We start from the raw sequence: 26,735 nt of genomic DNA, 5'->3' as shown, positions 1-26,735 counted from the left end.
TCTTGATAGTCTTGAGTTCTGTGACTTGGCTAAAAAACAGACTAAAGGCAAAGAATATTGAGGCGGCACTATATTTGTACTGAGTTTTTTAAAATTATTAGTCTCCAGACAATACACTATATATTAAATAGCACTTTGTTTTAACAAAAACTGTATGATCAACACGCTCAGAATGAAGTATAAGGTAGACAGACTTCAGTCTTCTGTGAGCACTTTGCTCTTCCCTGTGGGCCTAGGACATTTACCTCTGAGAGGCCTCAACCAGTATCCATAGTGAGGGAGGGACCAGTGTATTGACTTATGTCTTCATTCCAACAGTCTACCAGCTCTGACAATTGAACTTGCTGGCTGCTTAGGTGATGTAGTTGTCTGGGTGCCACGCCTTCTGTCGCTCATCCATTGTTCCTTTTCTGTTTTGATAAAATTTGTTTCCATTTCTGCGCGTTTTGATTGCATGTGTGTCTATGTACCACATGTGAACCTGGTGCCCTTGAATGTTAGAAAAGAGTATTGAATACCCCGGAAGTATAGCTGATTGTGAGCCCCCCATGTGGGTGCCAGGAATTGACTCCAGTTCCTCTGCAAAAATAAGTGCCCTTAATCTAAACTCCCCAACACCCGCACTCCATGTAGTTAAGAGATTTTTTTAATGCAGGATCTCGTGCCCAAATTGTCCTTGAAGGTAATGTGTAGTTGAGGGTGAACTTGAGCACCTAATCCTCCTCCAGCCTCTACCCCTAAAAAGCTGGAATTGCTAGCCACACTGGCCTTCGCCTTATACTTGGAAAAAAAACAGAGCTTCAAGATTGCACATGTGCATGCAGACACACACTCCCACAGGAATAATAACCTGGGGGCTGCTGTCTTGCCTCAAATTCTAGCACAGGCATATAATGTCTCATTTCTCAGGTTGCTGGTCCAAGATGATCAAGATGATCAGGTGGGTTTATTTCCAGATCATGTTCCCTTATGAACACCTGTTGCTAAACAGTTGCCTTTCCCCCTTTGGCACCCTTTTGCTTCTCTAGTAAAGGCTATATCATACCAAAAAAAATCATCCTCTCTAAACAGAACTGTATTCCTTGTTTCTAGGGAGCTTGAAAGAACTAACTAGAGGTGATCTCTCTCTGGAAGGGCAGCCTAGTACAAGGTCAGGATCAGTGCAACTAGTACACATGGTGGCTCATACCATACATTCCGGAAGCCGAGGCTGGATGATTTCTAAATTGAAGATCATCCTGGTCTACAAAGGAAGTTCAAGGCCACCCAGGGCTACACAGTTGAGTCCCTATCACAAAAAGGGGAGAAAGGTAGCTGGGAGCTGGTTGGAATGTAAAGTCTTTTACAGTATCATAACAACATAGAGCTTCTCAATTTCTTTGTGCAGATATTATTGTCTTAAATTGCATGACTGCCATATGGAAGGTAAGCAACAGAACCTAAAGAATACAAATGGACATACTTCTGAGTGTGGGGCAGCAATGTGGGTGAGGAGCAGCAAGAATCACTCTTATGTAATACAAGATCTCAAGTGTGAGCTGATAACGAACTAGCTATAATCTAAGAATGGACCTTAACTTGGATCCTCCTGCCCCCACATCCCTAATGCTGGTTTGTAGGTCTGCGCCACCACAGCCTGTACTATGCATCACTGGAGTGCAGTCACAACTATTTCTTGGCTTCATGAGAGCCTGTCATGATAATAACATGAATACTGAGGGCCATGTTTTCTGTAATGAAGAATGAAACCTTTCTAAAATTGATTGTGGTAGATGTGCAAGTCTGTACATTAAATGATAGAATTGTACACTTAAATTCTCCAATTTTATTGAGGTATAATTAGCATATTTGATGTATGTACTGAATTGCTATAAATAAGTGGGCTGTATAGTACATAGACTATATCTCAGTAAATCTTAGAAGCACATATACACAGATAACACATTTTTGGCAGCTCTGCGTATTGAACCCTGGTTGTCATACATGTCAGGCATACTGTGCCTCTGAGCTATGCCCTAGCTTTCTCACAGCAGACATTAGCATACAAACTTACGTTTCTTCTTTAAAGACATGGGGACATGTGCTTATGCTGTGGTCTGGTTGCATACACTACTTAAAACCACCACTTCTTACATTTATTTCACTGTTGTGTGACCTATTCCCAGTTTCCCTTTCATCAGTTCATGAGAGAAGGTAGCTCACATTATAACTATATATTATTGATTCCTTAACAATTTTTGTTTTCCTATAATTGCTACCTTTTTTGTTTTCTACCAGTTCCACTCTAGTTCATGCTACCGTAGTGCTTGCTATACGTGGTAGATCTGGCAATCTCTCTTGCTCTTTGATAGGAAGAACTGTGGTCCAGCCCCACACTGGAGGGCAGCATTTGGCTGCTGACCAGCAGCTGCCATGGGCCCGTCCTCACTTGTCCCTGTTCTCTTCTTTACATAGTCTCTCCATTTAGGTTCCTCCATATCATTCATGTTCTGAAAATCCAAATGAAAGGCCAAATCTGGGATCCTGAACATCTGTACATATTGTACACTGGCACTGCAGCTAGGAATGGAAGTCATAGTTAGAAATGCTTTGTAATCAAGCCAGTCATTCTGACACAGATCTTGAATCCCAGCACTCTGGACAAAAGGCAAAAAAAAAAAACTGTTTCAAAACAAAGAGTTGCCCTGCATTCAAATGTTTTATTTTCAGATTTCCCTCCAAACTACAAGTTTTTCTGGTTGGCTGTTAACAATATTGTGAAACAAAATGCTTTATGAACATTGTGCTGGTAAAGTGACCCTTTGTTTGCTTGAGACAGAATCTCACTGTGGCAGTTATGTGGCCCAGGCTGGCATTTGTTCAGTACTGTAAGTTTACATGTGTACCCTACAAAGCCCAGTCTCTCCTCCCGAATGCTGGGGATACAGGCATCTACCACTATGCCTGGCTTTGCTTGCAGGTAACTTTCAGGCAGGTTACAAATTCAGGTTTTCTTTTCACTGTATTGATCATGCTCATTGATGTTTGGTACCGTATTTTAAACTCTAGTGAACATTTCTGTTTGCATGGATATGTTTCTTTTTCATGGAGCTCAGGACTGAGTCCAAGGCTTCACAGCTGCTTGCCAATTTATTCCCACATCCTACTGGTGTTTTTGTTGCTTTCTGATGGTGCTGGCACACCCAGGGCCTTGTAAACCCTGGGCAAGTGCTGTAGTACTAAGGATGCCTAGTTGTCTGGCAATTCTAGGGTCTGATAGTGCCAGGTTCACATGTATGAACTCCCTGAGGCTTAACTGCTAGCAGCACAGAAACGGACTAGGGCCTGAGGATGCAACTCAGATGGTAAAGGACTTGCCTTACAATTTTGAGGACAAGTCTGATAACCAGCACCATATAAAAGGCTTGGTGTTCTGGCTGTTCACCTGTTTTCAAACAACAGCTGCTCTGGCTGTCCTAGAATTCTCTATGTAGACCACGCTGACCTTGAACCTATTTCTGCCTCCCTGTTGCTGGGATAAGGATGTGCACCTGAAGCTAAAATATCAAATCCATGTTGTAAATTTATAAGAGGCAAATCCAAGTTTGCATCTCTAACCAGGTATGAAATATGACATCTCTGTTGTTTTTTTTTTAAGACACTCTCATGGACTTTCTGCGCAGGAATATGAATAGCAGTAATGAGGAATGGTCACATAGACTTGTAATCCTGGCACTGGGAGGAAAAAGTCCCCTATGTTTGCGGCCAGCCTGGTCACCATTGTTAATTCCAGGCCAGTGAAACCCTGTGTGAACAAAACCAAAGTAAGATAGAAACACGAACATTTGCAACTACAGAACAAGATTAAAACCAAGCTGGTCAATTCTAGGAGCACACTCCCATTGTTTAAATTTATCTAAGAAACAAGGTGCTAGTAACTGGCAAGGATACCACTGGCTGCATCATAAATGGGCCAGGTGCAGGGTAAAGGACCCACGCTGGAGCTCCATTGCTGCCCTCCATGACAAAGATCTCTTTCTTCAAAAGCCCAAACAGGACCATTATTGCCACACTGAGGACAGGCACCAGAATATGAATCAGAAAGTAAAGTAGAAACCAGAAGAGGTGCTTAGTGAAGGGGTGCACTTCAAGCAGGGTTTGGTCTGGTGGAGTTGAGGGTGCATACTACTGGCAATGGCACTCGGAGCCACATACTTTCATGAGTCATAAACATGGACGGGGACAAAAGGTTGGATACTCAGATTTGTGCTCCCCTGGCCCTCCTGCCCGGCCACCTGGCCCTCTGCTCGTCCCTAGCCTATCTTAACTTGCCCCTTGCTCCAGATGACTTTGCTATCCTTTGTCTTCACCCTAGACCTAAAACAACGTCATAATACCGTCCTTTACGTGTGAGGACAAAGCTATGGAGATACTGGGGACAGTGCATGCTCTCTCGATCTGAGCATGAGACGCAGAATCTCAAAACAGGCATGGACACACAGCTGTAATCTCAGCACTAGGGATGAAACCTGGATAAAGTCCATTAAGACCCTTTCTCAAGATAATAAGGCTCTCAAAGAAAGACTCTCAGTGTCCTGATTTTTATAGGTGCACCACATGCAGAAAGTAGTGCACGAAAAACATGCTTCTCAGAATTTTTGTTGATACCAAAAAAAATCATCCTGCTTGCCGCTTCTGGGATACAGTATACAAGCCGGGCAGTGGTGGCGCACGCCTTTAATCCCAGCACTTGGGAGGCAGAGGCAGGCAGATTTCTGAGTTCGAGGCCAGCCTGGTCTACAGAGTGAGTTCCAGGACAGCCAGGGCTATACAGAGAAACCCTGTCTCAAAAAAAAAGATGCAGCCTTGATCTATGAAAAGGCACTTCATCCTCGAAAAAAAAACAAAAATAAAAAGTACAGTATACAACACAGGCACCGTTAATTTCATGAGCAAACACAACTGTGCTAGTGTAGACTATTGTGAATTGCAGTTTACTTTTAAGTCTGTTTCATCTTAAGACTGTAAATCCTGATTCCCCACTTTTCTTTTAAAACACAGGGTCTATGTAGCTCTCAGTAACCTCAATCATAGCAATCCTCCTGCCTCAGCCTCCCCAGTGTGAAGATGTAAGGTTTATACTCCTCTCAGTTTGCTTCCCTTTCAAAGTCAGTACTAGGGTCTCAAGTGTACTCAGTGCTTCACCACTGGGCAGAGGGCTCCCACCAAAGTATAGCCCTGCCTTTGATCAAAACAAACACGAAAGGGTTCTTACCCTTAATTAGACCACCTTACTCTGAATGAGAGCTTGCTTTGACAAACTTAATGATGCAGCCTTGAGCCAGGCAGTGGTGGCACACGCCTTTAATCCCAGCACTTGGGAGGCAGAGGCAGGATTTCTGAGTTTGAGGCCAGCCTGGTCTACAGAGTGAGTTCCAGGACAGCCAGGGCTACACAGAGAAACCCTATCTCAAAAAAAGATGCAGCCTTGATCTATGAAAAGGCCCTTCATCCTCCTCACTGCAGTCTCTCTCCAAGCAACAGAAACAGCCCTGCAATGTACTACTTATAAAATTCTATTTGGCATGGTTTTGTTGCTGGTTTTATGTGTTTATGCAGTCCTGTGTGATTGACAGCTTAGACAAGTGTGCTACTGAGCTAAAACTTCCCAACCCCACACACAATCAATCAGTTTTGCCATGTTTGATAATTTGGCCAATCAACCACCCACCAAAAACAAAACACACACGCACAAGAAAAAAAAAACCCTTTAAATAAGCCACTTCGTTGCTGTTCAAATTAAGGTCTGTATGAAGCACACACAGGATCGGGTCTGGAATTCCTGATCCTGCTGTCTCAGCTTCCCAAGTGCCAAGATTGGAGCAATGTGCTAACTGGATATAGCTCTACCATTTCATCTGATTTTTACAAATACCGTAAAACACTAAATACTTACCTAGATGAAGAACAGGATCCAAAAAAACCTGGCATTTTGCTTATGATAGGGTCTAACTATGTAGCTTGGTAAACTTAGAACTGTCTCTGCCTCATGAATACTGAAATCATGTCCACGACCATACCTGGTACCAGCTCAATCATCTTAACTTAAAACTAAGATTAATCCGTGACATATCAAAAGCATTCAGAGTTTTCATGATACAACACAACCTTTCGATAACTTGTGTTCAAGTATTAAAACTGAATAGTGTTGCCTCAAACACCAGGTAAAGTGGAGAACTTAAAATACTGGCTTAGGACTCAGCTCAATACTGTTCCAGTACAAATAAGCAGGTTTGACTAGAAACCTAAACCCTTTGCAAACGAAGACCTGACACAATTCACAGAACCTATTAGCACACGTGCCATCACTATGAAGCTGTTGAAGGCACCTATCTACCTCCTTCTTGTTTAATGTGATGAATTAATTCCCTGTCTTGAAATAAGATATAAAACATGTGCCGGGGGGAAATGTGCATGCATTTATTTTTAAGAATTCCCAATAAGGGGGAAAATTCAACATCTTTAAAAATGTGTTTATTTTTTAAAAATTCAGTTGTATACAAAAGTGTTTCGTAGTTTTTAATTCTCAAGACAGACGCCCAACCCTCCACCCTCAGCCCACCCTGCTTCAGTGGTATTTCTGGTAACCAGCCCATGTTCCCCTTACAGGAAGTTAATGGCTCAGAATAGACCCTCCTACAGAATTTACCATCACTAACAAACTGTTTAGAGATCTAAAGAAGCTAACAAGCAAGGTTCTTTCAAAGTGAGGTTAATGAAAATCCCTATAATGGCAGTAACTTCCAGCAGACACCACGACAAAGCACCATCAAATGCTGAAAGCTAAAAAATAGATATTATTTTCAATATTTCATTTTCTATTGGAAAAGTCTTTCAATTACATTAAGTCTCTTTTCCCACAAAGACATTGTCTAGCTTTTATTACGATGCCTGTAATAAGTTGACAGTGAGCAGACACGATCGGAAAAAAGCACAGTGCAATGACTTGATCCACTTGCCTCAGAACCAAACAGACCTGTGCCACATCTGATCACAGATAGCAGCCTGGTGGGAATAACCAAGCCAGAGGCAACACAATCATGACACCATCCGGTGTGACCGCAGGCTTCGGGGTTTCTAGCAGTCTAAGAAAGGAGTAGCAAGATAGGTTAAGGGAGACAGCAACACCCTGAAAACCTCTGCTGTAGGCTTGTCCTCTGTCCTGCATCGATGCAAACAGTGTATCAGTATGTCACAACGTATGTAGACACGAAGTCATGCTTGAGAAAACTATTCCTCAGTGACACCAACAGGCTGATGGGGACACACTTAAACAGGTACTAGAAGATGTAAATGTAATTTGAAACAACTCCTTGGAACTACAAAAAAATAATACAGAACCATTTTTATCAAAGTCCATGAAGTAAAGTTGACTATTACAGACACCTTCCTTTCCCTATCTAAACACTGATTCTATCTATGTACACTATACCTGACTCCACTGTTCGCTTCCCAAATTCATCTTAAACCCTTACTCTACCAAAACTTCATTTCCATTACCACTACACTAGATTGCAAAAAACATCTACCTCTCCTGCAGTTTTAAAAGCTGTGTGAAGCCTACCCTCACAACCAACCGGGCTACACTTTCCACATCTGTAAACTTGTCCGACAGCTTAGCCAGTAATATATAACACACAGTTCTACAGTGAGCAAAACTTACTGTCAATTCCTTTCTGCAGATAATTTTTTTTGCATAGTGTTAAATGCCACCAACAATCAGAAATATAAAAAATTTCAAAAAAATGTTTTAATCTCATTGGATAGGTTAGTTACACTTTTCAAAGGCAAAATACCCGATTCCAAACATTTATGTTTTTTGAATTCAAAGTTCCCAACATGCTCTCTAAGTTTTATACTAAAAGTCAAGCATAGGCTCAGAAAAGAGGCTGGATTATGTAAACGACTATCAGAGGATGAGCAAGTACTAACTAAGGAATCTTCCTGCTCTAAATGGGATTTCAATAAAATTACGGGAGCAGGGGGTTAACACAGGACACACCTCCCACAAGGTAGCTCGGAGAATCTGCCTGCCTTTCTCTTTCAAGAGCCTGGGAGTAACAGCGCCACCGCTCCTAGACCACAACAGAACCTTTCTAGGACTTGTTAAGATGATAAACTGTCAAATGCAGAATTAAAATAACAATTTCCATCAGGGTAAATTTTTAGTATTGTCTTGCAACAATATTGTATGTAAAACCAGGATAAAACCTGAACTGCTACTTCCTGATGAGCTATACCTACAAGTTGGGAAGTTTAAAAAAAATATATATTTTAAAAACAAACAAACAAACAAGAAAATAGTGAGGAAACCCAGAGAAAGGCTTTTATCACATTAAATGAACATGAAAAACCCCGAGCAGTCTTGCTTATGAAACCCAGACAGTCTTGAGCTCATGGTTCTGACACGTAAGTGCTAGGATCGCAAGAGATGATGGCATCATCATGTAAAATCTATGAAACTACATGTTATATATACATCTCCTGTTTCCTAGGTACGAGGAACACATAAATGTTTAGTGGAACCAGTCTGAAGCCAATATGCAAAAAAAAACACACAAAAAAAACAAAAACAAGAAAACAGAGCAAACAAAACAACAACAAAAATACATAAACATAGCTGCATCCAAAGCAGAGTAGGTAATGCTTGGCTCTTGTCACCTACCTCTAACCAGACAATATACCCTGATATATACAGGCAGGGAGGAAACGCCAAGAAAGTGTTTATGCTTTTCAATACCTCTGTTAGTGTTGCCAAACCACCCTCCATTAAAAAGTCCTAGCCAACAGTGGAGGTAAACTGTCTGTTATTTCACACATTTTCATCTTATCTGAGAATATAAAGAAAAGTACAAAGTTTTAGCTATTTAAATAAATAAAGAAAACCTTGTGTCCTTTGGCATCTTTATAAAATAACCTACAGCAATAAAAGGATGGAGCTGCAACAAGCAGTGAGTGCATCCGCAAACATGGAGACCGATATGGCAGGTTGGGTCTAGTGTGCAGGAGCAGTGACCCTCGGGTCACTGTCAACTGTGAAAGCCTTACAAGTGGCTGGAAGAACCTTCACATCGCTAATGGTCTATTAATGGTTCTTTTATTGCTTGTAGTATCAAGATTATTAAGTCAAATGAAGTTATGCTGAGTTAATAGGTTCAAAAAGTATTTTTGAAACACTTCATGACTATAAGGTGAATCAACACTTCAAGAAAACAAACCTTTTAGAATATGACTTTCAATATACATACAGCCTTACTTTAATTCAGTCTGATTCCATTACATTTCTGTAATTGATGCATTGGTCTCAAATTTTTTAACTGTTATCTCCTATGTAACAATTGCCTATATAAATTCACTTGAACCTTAATTAAGATGGTTAAATTAAGTATTTGCGTTTGCAAAACTAAAATTTGTCAAGCTCCGGAACGTAGAATGAGATGCGACAGTTCGTAAGGACAGGAGTCTATGTACAAGAGAAGGTAAAGTTTCAACTCTCACATTATCAGAAACATCATAAAGAAAGCTAGATTGAGAATATACCCCTGGTCCTATGTGCATCTGGTATGTACAGTGAGATACTACAGCTTTCATGTGTCACCATGGGGAGTGCAGAAAGAGGAACTCAAGTGTCTGACAGACACGGCCACACCCTCGTCAGGCCGGGCTGGGCACTGGGGACAGGTGCTGCACCCTTCAAGTTTCCAAAGACGATCATTTTAAAAACTAATGTCAAATTCACTGAAAAACTAAGCAGTGTCCTTTTATTAAATCTAGAAATACTGCAACATCAAGTATTTTGTATTACTCCTTTTGTAAGAGAAATAAAATTGGCAGCCCCTTTTTACATTACTACTTACAAAGTGAAGGACTTGGACAAAACATTCCAAACCTATGAGCTAAAAGCGGAACGAGGGACACTGTTCCCACCAAACACAAAAGAAATTGACCATGAGAATCTCCACTCTGGATGGTGACGGGGAAAAGTAAGAGTGTCCCTATCAGTTCACAGGGACGAAAAGCTCTGATTAGGTCACCATCTTTAAATCAGGATAAATCTCATAATTCAAGAATGTCCTAATGCTTAAAAGGGTGGTCTTTTCAGCTACCCAGTCTAAGAAGTCAAGTACAAGCATGCAAGTAAATTCACAGGCACAGAGGCTCCGTGTTCACACTTAAGGGAGCTGTGAGGCTACCACAATCTGAAGGGCCGACACTCAGTGTTATCCTAGTCAATAGAACCCTGAAGCAAACTCGCACTCTGTTACACTGCTAAACACTAAGTAGCATGTTTTCCCATGGTTTTAGCTTAGCTCAGAGAATTTTTACACTATTAAGAAAAAAATTAAAGTATTTCCCCTTTTTAAATTTACACAGACGTTTAATTAGCTTTATTTACAGAGCAGGGAATTTTTTTTTTTGCAGTCTCCAATGGTGCCTAGATAACATCATTAGGCAAGAATGCCAGTTTAAAAGAAATTTATGCAGAATCCTAAAAATAACAGGTGCTGATGCTCCTTGGGAAGAGGCGAGCGTCGCTGGCGGCAGCTCCTGTGCCTCAGTTACTCAGAAGCAGTTCTGTTGCAGTCTCTACATCCCATGATTTTGAAGACAAGGCCACTATTACTGCGTTCTGTAAAGAAGAGGACAAGAGCAATCACATCCCACGGAAACTAAAACCTCCTCTCTTCACTGAGAATCATGGATTCTTCCCTCTACCAAGGACTGGAAATAATCATCACTGATTCTAATAACAAAACACTATTAACAAAAACTGGATTTTTAAAATTGCTAGAGCCCTTGTCTCAAGGCCTGGGCTCAGAAGTTTAAAGTGGGTAGTCAAACCAATCCCTCTAGTACTTACCCTATCAAAACCCATAGCACAGAGGTTTTCTATTTTTTTGGTGTATTCTGGACTAGAAACTGGTGCTCCAGCATACACGTGTGCCCAAAGTCGAGCTGTCTGCTTGAACATTTCAGGATTTTGTTTGTACTATATGGAGGGAAAAAGCAGTTAACAAGACAATACAGTGGAAGTTACCATAGCTGTTCAACTATGACTTGTTTGTTCCAAAGAAAATACATTTATATTTAAGATGTAACTCATTTGGCCTGGGCTGTGGAGATCAATAGTAGTATTAGCTTAGTAACCCCAAGTTCAGAAATTCAATTACCAGCACCATGTACCAAAACACAAAAGGTAATTCATTTTCCATTGCAGAAATGTCATTCAAGAAATGAAGCTTTGTGACAATAAAAAACAAAGTTAACACTCTTCAAGCACCTAATATTAAATGAACTTAAAATGTTCTAATCATTGTACAGCAAATTACACAAGTAAACAAAATCAGTGGCATGTAAATGCAGTTTGATAAACATTAGCTGATAAATATAACACTGACTGATAAATATAATCAATTCTGCTGCTAGGCAGAACTCAAGCCGAGACAGCTAGATGCTCTTAGAGCTGTACTGGAATCAAAGGAAACCCAACACTCAAAAATCTAACTTCCATTACTTTTGAGGCCAACTTAAAAACTCACAGAAGAGTCCTTCTAGATAGTAAGAGCTGCCACATGAAACTGGAAAAAAGTGAGGTAAATTCATTTGTAAAAAATACTTGTAAAACAAAGTATGAAGTAATGACTTCATTTTAATATTTCTTATCAAAGTACTATTTTTAAATTTTATTTTTGTACATTTGTGTATATGCACACGTGTGGAAATGCCCAGGAAGGCCAAGAAGAGGACAGTAGTAAGCTGGCAATGTGGGTGCTGGGACCTAATCTCTGTCCTCAGAATGAAAATAAAGGACTATGCATCTGAGTCGTCCAGAACAGAAGCTGACATTGCAAACAACACAAACATTATTTTAGGTGTTTAAAGTCAGCTCTGGAAGCCAAGAGATGGCACGGCGGTTAAGAGCACTGGCTGCTATCCCATAGGACCGGGGTTCAAGTCCCAGCACACACACGATCCTGTACCTCCAGGATCCAACACTCTCACAGAGACATACATTCAGGCAATGTGCATAAAGTAAATAATAATTTTTTCAAAAGTCACCTTTTATTTTTATATCTCAATTTTTAGGAAAATCAAAGGTAAACTTCAAGAAAGACTTCTGCTACCAAATATTAATGAATATGTGCAAGCTGTAGAGCCAAGAACTTTTTAAGTCTAGCAGTGGAACTAAGGAAGCATGAACAAAAAGAATAAGCACATATGTATTTAAATTGAAGCCATAAAAGAAGGCCTGGAAAGACGCTCAGAACACTTGCTGTTCTTCCAGAGGACCAGAAATCAATTCCCACCACCAACATTAGCCTTTCAACTTGAGGGTATCCAGAACCTTCCTCATACATCCACAGGTAAGTAAATGTACCTGGAGACACATGAACAGAATTTTAAAAGTAAGTCTGTTGTTTTAAAAGACCATAAAGATAAAGAAATCTGACCCCCAAAAAATGTCTCAGCAGCTAAGGACACTAGTAACAAGGACGTAACAGTTGTCTTTTGACCTAAAGACACATGCTGTGAGGCACACATCAAAAAATCACATTTTTAAAAATTATTTTCATTTCATGTGCATTATATTTTGTCTGCATGTATGTCTCTGTGAAGGTGTTGCTTCCCCTGAAACTGGAGTTACAGGCTGTTATGAGTTGCCACGTGGGTGCTGGGAATTGAGCCTGGGTCCTTTGGAAGAACAGCTAGTGCTCTTAAGTGCTGAGCCAAATCTCCAGCCAAAGAGAGCACATTTTATAAGCACATTTTTAAAACTTTGAAGTTTGGCTGGTAAATGTTTCCTTAAAGAGGAAGGAAAACAGAATGCATTGACATAAAAATGACTAGGATCTCAAAAATTCATGAACTGAAAGAATAACAGTTAAGCGTTCGTTCAAGAAGAGCTTAGATCATGAAGAACCTCTACAAGGCAGACATCTGGACAGAAGTGACAGTGGAGCTCCTAACTAGCACTTGCTTATTCTGTTTGTTATTTGTTTATTATGTGACATAATTTTATTATATGTGACAATATTATTTTATTAAAAGGAACTATTTCCAAATTTAGTCCCAATATACGCTGACATCAAATATAAACCCTGCACACACAGGTCTGAGAAAGTCTTCCAAAAGCTGCTCTCTTACCTGATTCGCTACTACTGCATCCTGGGGGTCATCCGGCTCTGCAGCTGCCAACAGTGCTTGCAATGACAATAATACCGTGCGCAGAGTCATTGCTGCTGCCCTACATTTCAAATCAGGAAAGTATCCCAGTTACAAGGACTTTAAATAATATAAACAAAATCTGTTTTTTGAATTGAAACAGAAATATACTAGAACAAACGTGTATAATTGCCAATTTTTTTTTACAATGAGTCAATTTCTAAGACAATTCAAATCACCTCATCCTGACCTGACCTTGTTTTCTCTCCACGTGTTCCATTTACCAACCTTGTAAGCTTTATCTACTCACTTTAGTCTTAATTAATTTTCTTCTTAGATTTTTGTGTGTGAGTTTTTGTCTCCACATATGTATGGTGCTAAATGTCTGGTGCCCATGGAAGTGATAACTGGAGTTAGAGATGCTTATGAGTCACTGTACGGATGCTGGGAACCAAAGCAAAGTACTCTGCAAGAACACATGCTCTTAACCACTAAGCAATCTTTATGAAACAATTATTTGCTTACAATTTGCTTCACTAATAGTGAAATATGTACAATGCTAACAGGGCAGTGATGGGATGGCACATGACACTTGGGAGCCAGAGGAAGGTGAATCTCTGAGTTCAAGGCCAGCCTGGTCTCCAGAGCTAGTTCCAGGACAGCCAGGGCTACAAAGAAATCCTGTCTCAAGAAAATAAAATTAATAAATAAAATAAAAATAAATACAACACAAATATATTTTGAAGAATCTAACAGTAAATTCTTGTTGAGGTATTAGGCTGTCATCCTAAGGGCCTTGTAAAAGCAAGCACACTGCTTTTTAGCCCCAGTAAGCTCAACTTTTAACCACACAAATCGTTTTCTAAACAAGCCTTTTCTGGTTGAGTTCCTAATTCATAAAATCAAACAAACAAAACTCCCTCTAAACTATTCAGTTTCCATGTACACATGAGGCCATCCTAGATGTATTTTTGGGGGGGTGGGAGGTGGTGGCAGAGAGGGAGAGAAAGAGGGGGGAGGGAGGAGGAGGAAAGAGAGAAAAATACTCAACTTATTGGTAGAAGCATATGAAGCAATGAGATTCAGTAAATGTTCCTCCTCTGACTAGTGGCATGAACAGGACTGGGGACTTGGTTTGGGTAACAGAGTCGACTATGTTATCTTAAGACAGATGAAAAGCAGAATCCTCCTGTCTCTTCCTTCCAACTGCAAGAACTTTAGGACTATATTACTCATGCTCATAGGACTTAGGAGTAAAGAAATGAGCATTTTCCTCACCCAACAACTGCTCAATTAGAAATTAGGAGTATCTGGCCAAATAGTCCAAAGAAATGACAAAAGACAGTATTTGTAGAATACTGTTTTATATGCTAATTGGCAACAGCTGTTCTACACCAATAAAATAAGTTTCATACACAATGTAGGTCTATATTTCATACATTAAAATATTCACTATACATCAGTCTCTAAAATGATCTTAAGAAAGCCAGCATGGTAGCATAGATCTATAATCCTAGCACTTGGGAGATGAAGGCAGGAGGTCAAGTTCACCCTAATATAACACTAACCCTAAGCAACACTCAGTCTAATGTAAGGGCATTAAATTGCTTCTTTTAAGAAAGTAAAGTTTGAATAGTCAAGGAAAGTCAAAATATAAGAATCTCATATCAGCCGGGCATTGGTAGCACATGTGGTTAATAACATGACTTGGGAGGCAGACACAGGTGGGTCTCTATGAGTTCAAGGTCAGCATAATCTACAGAGTGAGTTCCAGGACAGCTGGAACTATACAGAGAAACCCTGTCTCAAAAACAAAGACATACAAAAAGAGAATCTCATATCCAACCAAATACATTCATAGTAACAATTTTAATTGCAATACAAATATAAAACATGCAAAATCTTATACATTAATAGAAAAAAAAGACCTAAACAAAAAACTTAGACTAAAACACAAGACATTGTATTTGACAATACTTTATTGGATAGAACAAAAGTACAAGGAACAAAGAGAGAAGAGAGTAAGAGCAGACAGACTATGAACACAGGGTGAAACAGAACATGCAGGAAGGAACGGGAAGAAGACATCTGCAGGTCCTTTTGTCTTGATAGTCTTAAAACTCACTATGTAGCTGAGGATGGCTTTGAACTTCTGACACCCCCTGCCTTCGGGCCCCTAACAGGTGGGAACGACCACACATGACTTTGTAAATCATGTATCTGTACCTTCAGGAGGTATTTCTCCAAAAATAAATAAAATACCATCTATTAGGCACATGAAAAATACAATCATTAAGGAAAGGCAAAACAAAACTACACATCTAGTAAGATGTTTAGCACAGGGGCTGGAGAGATGGCTCAGCGGTTAAGAGCAGTGACTGCTCTTCCAGAGGTCCTGAGTTCAAATCCCAGCAACCACATGGTGGCTCACAACCATCCGTAATGAGATTGGATGCCCTCTTCTGGTGTGTCTGAAGACAGCTACAGTGTACTCATAAATAAAAAAATAAATAAATCTTAAAAAAATAAAAATAAAAAAAAAATAAAAAAAAAAGATGTTTAGCACAGGCTAGGTACAGAGTGGCACATGCACTCAGGAGGCAGGGGTACATAGAGTTCTTTTGAGATCCAGGCCAGCCTGTTTTAGAACAGCCAGGGTTACACAGAAAATCCCTGTCTTCTCTAAAGAAAAGGAAAAAGAAAAAAATAAGCAGATACTTACTATAAAAACAAAAAACAGAAAATGACAGTTGCCAGTAATGATATATAGGAATTTTAACTCATTCAATGTAAGTAGAAACAGATGGAAGTTCCTCAAAAAATTAAAGTTAATCCAACTATTCTAATTTTGCAAAGAATCAATGAAAGGAAAGCAGACCTCACCATTCATTCACACACTTATACACAACTGACCAAAGGTGGAAGCAGCAGTTTCCATTAAGAGATAAATGGAAAAACAAAATATTTTAGTTTAAATTATTTTACTTTAAAATATAATCTTGTGACATGTGTGATGCTACCATACTGGTAAACCTTAAAATTATATGAATTTACATAAACCAGACATATAAGGTCTAATTACTTTATGATTCTAATGTAAGGCAGCTAGAATATTCAAATTTAGTTTTTATCTTTTAGGTTAGAAAAAAATTCTCGAAATGATCTGTATAAGGTATATATAAGCAATCATAATTTAACCACTTAAAAATGGACAGGATCATACAATGTGCCCCTTCAGGATACTCCTTTTGAATTTGGGAAAGGTTACCACACAGTGGTGACAAGGGCCATCTGCCACTAAGGTGGTGGCACACAACCAAGATATGCAAAAAGACTCATGGTGTGGACCTCAAAAATTAATTACTCTGTGTACACGGAGAAGTGAAAACTGCCAAGAAGGAAGACAGGGACAAGGGTAACAGAGCTGTCTGGGCTGACTATGCGGTATGCCTAGCATGTGTTAAGGAGGAAGACTCAAACCATGCCTGAGAGTTTTCACACTGGCTGTGTTGAATGTATTTCAAACTAGATAGACTCAGGTTTGAACACTTGGTCCCCAGTTGATAGCACTGAGTGAAGTTGATGAAAATGTTAGAATTTAGAGCCTTGCTGGACAACGTAGTCACTAAACCCACAAGACAAACACTTTCATTTCTGAGTTGTTCATGGTCAGTCACCATATTTTATCACATCAACAGAAAACTGATATATTCTATTTTCCTACCACCTTTTAAAACCTAGAACCGTCAATGTGGGCAAGAACTGTTACTTGCTGAAGTTATAAAACCAAAGACGAAGTTAGAGTGATTTGTATCCTCATGTTCAGAGAGAGACCCTGTTTCAAAAGGCACTGACAGTAATGGCATGATATCCAAAGCCTACTTCTGGCTTCCTGTCTCAAAAAGGGCAAAAAAAAAAAAAAAAAAAGGTTGTCACAAACAAACAAATAACTAAATGGGTGGGTAAATGAGGAACAATGAAAACATGAAGTTGGGAGAACATGGTGCCGAGATATTCAGGAAGTTGAAGGGGAGAAATAGAATCATATTTCAATGTATACATATGTATTATGTTTTAAAAAATAATACAAGTTGGGCAGTGGTGGCACATGCTTTTAATCCCAGCACTTGGGAGGCAGAGGCAGGCGGATTTCTGAGTTCAAGGCCAGCCTGGTCTACAGAGTGAGTTCCAGGACAGCCAAGCTACACAGAGAAACCCTGTCTCCGAAAAAAATGATAATACTAACCAGGCATGGTGGTATACCCTTAAATCCCAATAACAAGGAAGCAGAGGCAGGCAGGACTCAGTTTCAGCATAGTCTGGTCTATATAGTGAGATTCTGCCTCGATGGATGGATGGATAGATGGATGGACAAGAGACAGATAGCAAACAAATCCATACATAAACAGTGTAATAGTAACCAATGACATACTAGATGACACTTAAAGACTACAAAACTTTATCTTTGAATAGAATTAATGCTATTTTTTATTGTTTTAGATTAATCTTTAAAATTTAAATTTGTTAATGTGAAAATTTAAGTTGAGAAAAAAAACTCTTACATTCTGTTCATTCTTGTCTCAAGTGCTGATTACATCGGCACTTCACTGAGATTTTCAGGATTTCATATGCATAATTAATCCTATTTTTCGAAGTACTAAACTTCAAACAGGAATATAAAATTCCAAGATGCATTCGTTTGGAGACAACAAAACAGCTCAGCAGGTAAAGGAACTTACAGTGCAACCTAGCAACTAAATTCTATGCCCAGGTTGCTTTATTGTAAAATGGCCTGAGTAAGGCCGAGTGAGAGACTGGGAGGGGACAGCTCCTATAAGTCATCCAGACAGAAGGTAAAGTTGAATGTGGGTCAAAGCAATAGTAAGTCAGATGCTTGTGAGATGCAAATCTTATCCTCATATTTGTAGACAAGGTACACAACAACAGAAAAAAAGACAGACTAAGCTAGATACAATAGCACAGCCTTTAACCCCAGTACTTGGGAGGCAGACAGACAGACAGACAGATCTCTCTGTGAGTTTGAGACCAGGCTGGTCTACAAAGGAAATTCCAGGATAGTGAAGTCTATACAGTGAGATCCTGTTTCAGTGATTAAAAAAAAAAAGATTCCAAAAAGAGGAAGACTATGGAAATAGCAAAAGGATTTTTCTGTTTACTTATATGTATAGGTGTTCTGCCTGAAGCTTACCGGCAACCATGAGTGATCTAAGCACTCCCTAAGCCAGAAGAGGCTATCAAAGCCATCACACTACACTATGTGGGTACTGGAAAACAGCCAGTGTTTTTGACCCCTGAGCACCTCTCCTCTGCCTCCTGCATGCTGAGATTTAATTTATAAATTAAAAAAAAAAAGGAAGAGCGGGTTTGAGGTGGTCATTTTACCACAGTTAAAATGTTCATTACCTAATTCACATGCAGATAATAAATAAGCAGATCTCACCATGAGCTTGAACTATAAAAAAGATGGCTCTGTGGGCAGAAGCAGCACTAGCTTCCAAACCTTGACAGGTCTGATGTGGTCAGGGGATACCAACTACAGGAAGCTGTCCTCTGCTCTCTCCATGCTCTACGCACTTACATACGCACAAATACACCAATGTTTAAACATGTAAAAATACATAGCAGTAAATAAAGAGGATATTTGTAACTCTGCAGTTTGTAATTGGGAAAATATGAAATTAGAGTTCATCAAGAAGCAAAGATGAAAAAGATTCTGGAACTGATCTCTGCAGATCCTCATGTACAAAGACCCAGGAGACACAGAAAAAACTCACAGGTTATGAAAACACAAGGAAACCCAGAATGAACGTCCTGGAAGCAAACTGAAAACAGATCATCTCTAATTATACAAACGTGCACTGACGTCTGAGTCACGAAGGTACAGAGGCTGCAACTACTTCCCTTTGGTGATGTCACGTTATTTTCTTCTTTCCCTTCCAAAGCAGAGTTTCTCTAAATAGTGAGGAGTAGCTTCAAACTTTACAATCACCAAACCGCAGCCTCCCAAGCACTGGACTCACAAATGTGAAATATCTTACTCAAATTCACTTTATAATTCTGGACAGTTTTTCCATTAGTAAAATTATATACTAATTATGGATGCAAAATTAATGTCTAAAGCTACACCATCAGATTAATCAGTGCTAAAGTATGCCAGCTTCATTCTAAAAACATTACATGTCTCTGAGGCCAATGTGTACCTCATTAGCTTCATCTCAAAAATGAGAAAGCTAAGAGGCACAAATCTGCTTAGAACCACGGAGCCTAACAGGTAGAAGGGAGACTGAAACTGGACGGCTACAACAGGAAATCTTAAGTACTCAGCAGCCCCCAGGAGGGATGAGTACACTCCTAAGGGTAAGGCAGGAGAAGCTCAGTTCAAAAACTAGCTTGGGCTCCACAGCTAAATCTTCTTTTAAAAGAAAAAAAAAAAAGTGTGTTGTGAATGCACATGTCAGCATGTGTGTGGACAACAGTGAACTAGTTCATCATGTGAAGGTGCCTGCTACTTCCCACTGCTCAATCCTGAGAACTACAAAGTGCAGTGTATAGACTCCTGCAGGTTATAATCTGGCCTCCATAAATGTCATGTAGCATGCACACATGCATGCATGCACACACACACCAAAACCAAACTATGCAAATAAAATGAAGAACGAGGCAAGTGAAGTGAAGAAGTCTTTTTTTTTTTGGTTTGGTTTTTTCGAGACAGGGTTTCTCTGTGTAGCCCTGGCTGTCCTGGAACTCACTCTGTAGACCAGGCTAGCCTCGAACTCTCAAACTCAGAAATCCGCCTGCCTCTGCCTCCCAAGTGCTGGAATTAAAGGCGTGCGCCACCACCGCCCGGCTGAAGAAGTCTTACATAAAAGAAAATATTACTTGCAAAAATACCTGTAACACCTAAGAACCTCAATCTACTCCATCAATACAACTTTGGAAAACTTTTGCCTATATTTGGTCTCAAAGATAACTGCTTCATTGTGTTTTTGTCCATAATAAATACCTTTCTAAGATAACAAGGAAACTTACCAAAATAAAACAAAAATTTTTAATATAAATTAGTATTTGATATTACTTTAAAATATGTATCATGATCTCAATTAAAATATACTTTTTATTGGACTTAAGGGTATTTATAAATTAGTGTCTAAAGTATAACATACGTTTTGGGGAAATTAACATTTAACATTTGTAGTCTTGGTTCTCCTATGAGACAGAGAAGAGAGAGCAAATTCAGAGATCTCTTACCATTGATCTTTCAGGATATCCAAACAAATAGCCCCTGTGACGGAACTAATATTAGGGTGCCATATTTTAGTGATAAACCGGACCTAGAATATAAAGCACACTTGAGTTTTCAAGTAATACAGAGGAACAAAACGGAGGAACAAAACAAAACAAAAACCGGGGAAACAAACATGTAAAGGTACAATATACCTTGAAGAAAATGGTATCCCAAGATAAATGACATGACATACTTTTATGACATTCCAAGAAGGCATATAGAAAAAAGTCTTCAGTAGGTCAAATTTTAAGGTACATTCTGCATCTAACAAACTAACAAATTATCAGATATTTACTCTGTATCTAGTATGATGCTAGATATGAGAAATAAGAGACTATAAAACTCATTACATTAAAATAGCATGTAAAAGCAAACAGAAATATTAAACGATACCTACACAAGTATGAGGTGAAGTGCAAACCAGGCTTCAAAGAAAACTGGGTCCATGAGTACTAAAGGTTCATAACGGTCCTTAATTTGTCTATAAAGATTATTGACAAACATTCCCAGATAATTCAACAAATATTTGAAGGCCTACTACAAAGTGTCAAGCACTACTGACAAACTTTAGAGTTGAAAGAACTAAACTCAAGGTCAGTGTAGTAGCCCACATCTTTAATCCTCACAGTGGGGATCCAGAAGCAGACAGATTTCTGTGAGAATTTGAGGCCAGCCTGGTTTATATAGACAGCTCATACCAGCCAGGTCTACAAGAACAAAATAATAAAATATTTTCAATGAAGTCAATTATACCTACCCTCTGTGCACTGTTTATAGTCCTCTAAAGAAGGCCCATGCCAGTTTTTGTGATGGGCTTGGCTCACACTATTAGCACAGCTTTTGACCACAGCTTGGGGGACTATAAATCCTCTATCCTCCTCGCTGTCTCAGCATCCTTAGCTGCATTGTTCCTCCTTCCTCCATGCACTAGCGACGTCATCCTTTAGCCTCCATCTCCTACCACTTCCTCCTAAGTTACCGCACACTATCCTGTCCTTCTCCGTGTATAATTTTGACTTCAGAACTGTAATTTTTTTTCTGCCCTGTCTGGTCTTTTATTAATAAAAGGTTCTGCCTCCACTCACCGCTGGCTATGGCATCTCCAACACCTAATGTATCTCAAACTTAAAAACACACTTATTATTATGGCAGACTTGTTATCAGAAATAAACAAGAGCTCTTTCAAATACAGCCAGTGTGGAGTTAAGACATATAGAAACTATGCACAGTAACCATTTCTTTTTATTAGTTTTCTGATTTGTTTTGTTTTGTTTCCAGACAGGGTTTTCTGTGTAGCCCTAGCTGTCCTAGATCTCACTCTGTATAGCATGCTGACCTCGAACTCAGAGATCTGCCTCCCTCCCAAGTGCTGAAATCAAAGACATGTGCCACCACAACCTACCATTTCTTTAAAAAAAAAAAAAAATTTTTAATTTTTTGTGTGTGTGTGTGTGTGTCTGTGTGTGTGTGTGTGTGTGCGTGCGCGCACGCATGTATGTACAGAGTACCACTGGAGTTACAGGAATTGTAAGCTGCCTAACATGAGTGCCAAGAACTGAACTCAGGTCCTCTGGAAGAACAAGAGCTTTTAACTCATGGAGCCATCTCTCCAGCCCTACAGCAACTATTTCTTTGTTAGATATATAAGCATAAAATCTGCAACTTAGTATTTTCCAGTAAGTTAAACTTATAAAGACATCAAATAATCATTGACATTAACAGCAATAACTCAAGTAAAACATAGCATTCTGTAATTTTTATTTATTTATTTTGTGACAAAGTCTAATTATGTATCCCTGATATGCCTGGAACTCACTATGTAGATCAGGCTAGCCTCAAGCTTAAATTACAGATTTGCTTGCCTGTATCTCCCCAATACTAAGATTAAAAGTGTGCTCCATCACACCCAGCTACTTTGCATTCAGAAAGTGTTTCATCCTTTTCAACAAAAAAATAATATAAAGTATTTTTATTTTCTTTTAAGCTAATGACTGTAAACTCAGGAATCTCCTGACTCAGCCTCCTGGGTGGAGATATTTTAAAGTTGGACTAATATAACTAACTTCTATTTAAAAAAAAAAAAACAACATAAAAAAAGGATTTTAAATAACTACTAAAAGTGTCAGAGAGTACAGTTTAGGCAAGTGATCCCAGAACATGGTGTAGGGAATACCAGTGGCAAGAGCTCTAATCAATGAACTATGCTGCAAAGCACTCTATCTTTTTTTTTTAAAGGGGAAAGACATTTATACATTATTTCCTGAAACAATACATGTACAGAACAGTCAATAGGACCAAGGAAATTGTTAAATTAACTTTTATACTGACATTCTACTTTCCTGTGACAGAATTGAGATGATACAAAGACAATTTTCCTCAAGACACTCAATTATCATCTCTCATACAGCAGGGACACACTGATGAGACACTGGTGCACACAAGCATTCTGTCCCCAGGCTTTCCACGCCACTCTTCTGGGCCCAATTTCTCCTGTCTCTATAATTCCTAAACTAAGTTAAACAAAAATTTAAAACAAAACAAAAAAGGTTGGCGGGGATGAGGTAAAAAAAAATCGAGCCAGGTGGATGACACGCCCTAGAGGGTCGGCAACTGGTAGGTAGGAGTAGAAGTATCATGAGCTAAAGGTCATCATCATCAGTTATGCAGAGTTCTAGGCCTGCCTAGGCTACTTTAGACTCTCTAAAAAACAAAAACACGTGTCAGATATGACACATGCTTTAATCTCAGTCAGTAAAAAAATAAAAGCACACACCAGATGTTCACGCTTTAATCCCTGAGCTTGGGAGGCAGAAACAGCTGGGTTGCTGAGAGTTCCAGGCAAGCATGGCTTACATGCCAAGCCAGATATACATAGAGAGAAACTGTGTCAAAACAAACAAGCAAGCAGACAAACAAAATAGGATCTGCTGAGATGGCTCAGTAGTTACAAGATATGGCTGAGGCAGATCTGGTGGTAGCCACACCTTCAATCCTAATACTTGGGGGTGGGGGTGAGGGGAGGGGCAGGAAGAGAAAGGCGTGCCTCTAAGAAGTCAACATGGTCAACATAGTCAGACAAATGCCACCCTGTGTGTTTTATTTGGTTTGGGGGTGGGTTTTTTTTTTTTTTTTTTTTTGGTCCCACTATGCAGCTTTGGCTACCGTTAACACAGGGATCCATCTGCTGTGGATCTGAAATGCTGGAATATACGACAGCAGCCCATGAGACTCTTGAAAACAACAACAAACTTTGTGCTGTGAGGCCTGCAAGCATGGCCAAATCCCCATAACTTATGAAGAGTGGAAACAGAACTCAATCTAAAAGTTGTCCTCTGACCTTCACATATACAGCACAGCAGAAACACACAATAATGGTAATTTTAGCAAACAGTACAGTAACAATGCTTTTTTAAAACTGCATCCTATTCTAAAGAAACACTTAAGTGATTTATAGTATTCTAGTACTATAATACACTAATGAAAACTTCAAGTCTCCTTATTTTTACATAAAGAAAAGGCATTAGCACCACGTGTGAAATTCTAAACTCAGTAGTTGTAGGAAGTGTTCATCTGCTATACAAAAATCTTAATACTATATATACAGAGGATAATAAAATGTTACCAAACATGGAAAACACTTCTTAACATCTATACTGGCAGCCAGCATCAGCATTCTTACTTCTTCCTACAATGCAGTCTTCATTTCCCTCATAATTTTCACTCAACAAATACTATGGCTCCTATTTCATGTCAGATGCAAGTTCACAATGTCACTGTTAAGTTTAATGAAAAACCTTAAGTAATATTACACTTACTCCAAAATGGAAAATACTTCACTCATATAAAAGAAAATATTCCGTTAATTTAAAACAAGCAGGCCCATTCATTAAAGATTAGTATTGGTATTTAATACTCAACTTCACAGCTAGACAAAGGGCACAGTAGTTGATATAACTGGTCACTCTCTCAGAGAACCTGGGTTCAATTCTGAACACCCAGATATTTCTTTTTTTATTTATTTAATTTTTTTTTCAGAGCTGAGGACCGAACCCAGGGCCTTGCGCTTGCTAGGCAAGCGCTCTACCACTGAGCTAAATCCCCAATCCCTGATATTTCTTTTTTTAATGAACTTTATTTAAATAAAGTCACCAAAGGCTTAGATCTTTATTTACTTTTATTTTAATGTATCCAGATGTCTTACATGCATGTATCTCTGTACACTGTCTATTGCTGGTGTCCAGGAAGACTAAAAGGCGGCACTGGATCCTCTGAACTGGAGCTGCAGATGTCTGTGAGCGCTGGGACTCAGAGCCAGATTCTTTAGAAAAACTGACCTACCTCTCTAGTCCCCTCACAACTATTTCTAACTCCAGTTCCAGCAGAGGGATATAAGACCCTCTTCTGACTTACAAGGGCACACACATAGATGCAAACCCAACACCCATACATATAAAATAAAATGTGTTTTTTAAAGTATTCACTACTTATTTCATATATTAAAATGAAATATGTTTTTGCCAGGTGGTGGTGGTGCGTGAAATTAAACCCAACACTCTGGAGGCAAGAGCAAGCGATCTCTGAGTTCAAAGCCAGAAGAGTGTCTATAGAGCTAGTTCCAGGACAACTGAGGCTACACAAAGAAACCCTGTCTCAAAAAAAACAAAAATCAAAACAACAACAAAAAGGTATGTCTTGATGTCACAGAAAAAAAAAAAAAACAACCTAAATTTCAATATGTAACAAAAGAAATCACTGTGATAGTTTGAGTAAGTTACTCTTCTTATTAATAGCTATCTACAGTACAACTGACTCTAGGAAGGACACTAGAGATGATCTCAATTCCTTCCTTTTTGATCCAAAGATTATTTTCTGCTCTTCTTCTAATCAATGATTTAAGATAGAATAAAAATAAAATCCTATTTCTCCATTTTAAGATAAAGGAATCAATGTTTTTTGAAACTTTTGCTACATAGTATAGGCCTCTGTTTACTCCTGCAGCCCTACAAGGACATACAAAACTCACAGCCCTCAACACTATACTACTTTTTTTCTTTAAGGGCGGAAAAAAAAAGGTGAGCTGACCAGGAGGCAGGTGCATCTCCAAGTTAAGGCCAGCCCCACCTTCAAAGCAAAAGCTGATCCTCTGCAAGAACAAGTGCTCTTAAACCACTGAGCCACGTTTCTAGCCACTTTGTTTATTACATACTTAAATACATAAATTAAGCATGCTAAGCATTAATAACAAAATAGAAGTTATAATAATGTATTATAAGAAGTTATTTTTAAATTAGAAAAATTCTAAAAATTTCCATTTGACACTCAATAATTTGTGATTGTCCACAGGATATATTATAGGTAGGAGTGCTCTTCTGTGATTAACAAGGCATGGCCATGCAATTCCTTTGAAACATTACCGACCATACAGGTAAAACATCTTAGTATAATTCATAGTACTAACGTGTACAACTGGAGTCAATGATACCTTGCTTGCTTGCCATTTGTAAGATCCTAAGTTACATGTCAAAGATTGCCCAAAAATGGGGAAAGCAGCAAGATTTCAAATACTTAGTATAGTTATGCAACCACATTCTTGTTTGGTAGTAGCATTAGTAGTCAAACACAGAACCTTACACATGCTTGGCAAGTGCTCAAACAGCTATATTCGCTAGTCTGGTACTGAGTTGCTCATACTAACTGGGGATGCAAGTAGCTATATCCCCAGCTAACCAGTATCTAATTCCTAACTTATTTTTACTGTATCAAGAGGAAACCCTGGGGAACAGCACAAGGCCCCTGGTTCAACCTGAACAAAACAGAAGTAAAAAAGGAAAATGAAAGCAAAGTGCTGAGGACATGAGCCAGTGGTAAAAAGCAACTGCTGCAAAAGCATGAACACACACACGCGCGCACACACACACGCGCGCGCGCGCGCGCGCACACACACACACACACACACACACACACACACACACACACTCACTCACTCACAGGTGGAGATAGTGATATTTTGTTCTTATTCCTTCTTCACCAAGATCACAGAAGGACAGTCAGTCCAACAGCCTAACATACAGACTACCAAATCCTTAGAATCTGGATACTAGTTAACCTCTTAACCTAATTCGTCTTACCTATTAGAGCTAATAGTTGTTATAGGAATTAGGAAAAAATTATTAGCACAAATTAATATCCATTATTATCATTATATTAATACTGAAAATGCAGTGTC

General features: G+C 39.1%; 1 protein-coding gene across 1 annotated transcript in view; it reads right to left on the bottom strand.

Annotated features, from left to right (window-relative positions):
• Positions 1-8,340: 8,340 nt before the first annotated feature.
• The window catches only part of Ube2k (ubiquitin conjugating enzyme E2 K), a 53,011-nt gene continuing 34,616 nt past the window's right edge, over positions 8,341-26,735 (bottom strand). The window contains exons 4-7 of the mRNA XM_028765230.1: positions 20,473-20,555; positions 13,186-13,285; positions 10,901-11,029; positions 8,341-10,669 (exon numbers count right to left, since the gene is read on the bottom strand). Of these exons, the coding sequence (XP_028621063.1) occupies positions 10,595-10,669; positions 10,901-11,029; positions 13,186-13,285; positions 20,473-20,555 (387 nt within the window). The 3' untranslated portion in view covers positions 8,341-10,594. The remainder of the gene's footprint in view (positions 10,670-10,900; positions 11,030-13,185; positions 13,286-20,472; positions 20,556-26,735) is intronic.

The sequence above is a fragment of the Grammomys surdaster genome, unplaced genomic scaffold (assembly GCF_004785775.1).
Source record: "Grammomys surdaster isolate TR1022 unplaced genomic scaffold, NIH_TR_1.0 150, whole genome shotgun sequence".
NCBI lineage: Eukaryota > Metazoa > Chordata > Mammalia > Rodentia > Muridae > Grammomys > Grammomys surdaster.
The sequence above is the reverse complement of the archived record's forward strand: the minus strand, read 5'-3'. Positions and strand labels throughout refer to the sequence as shown.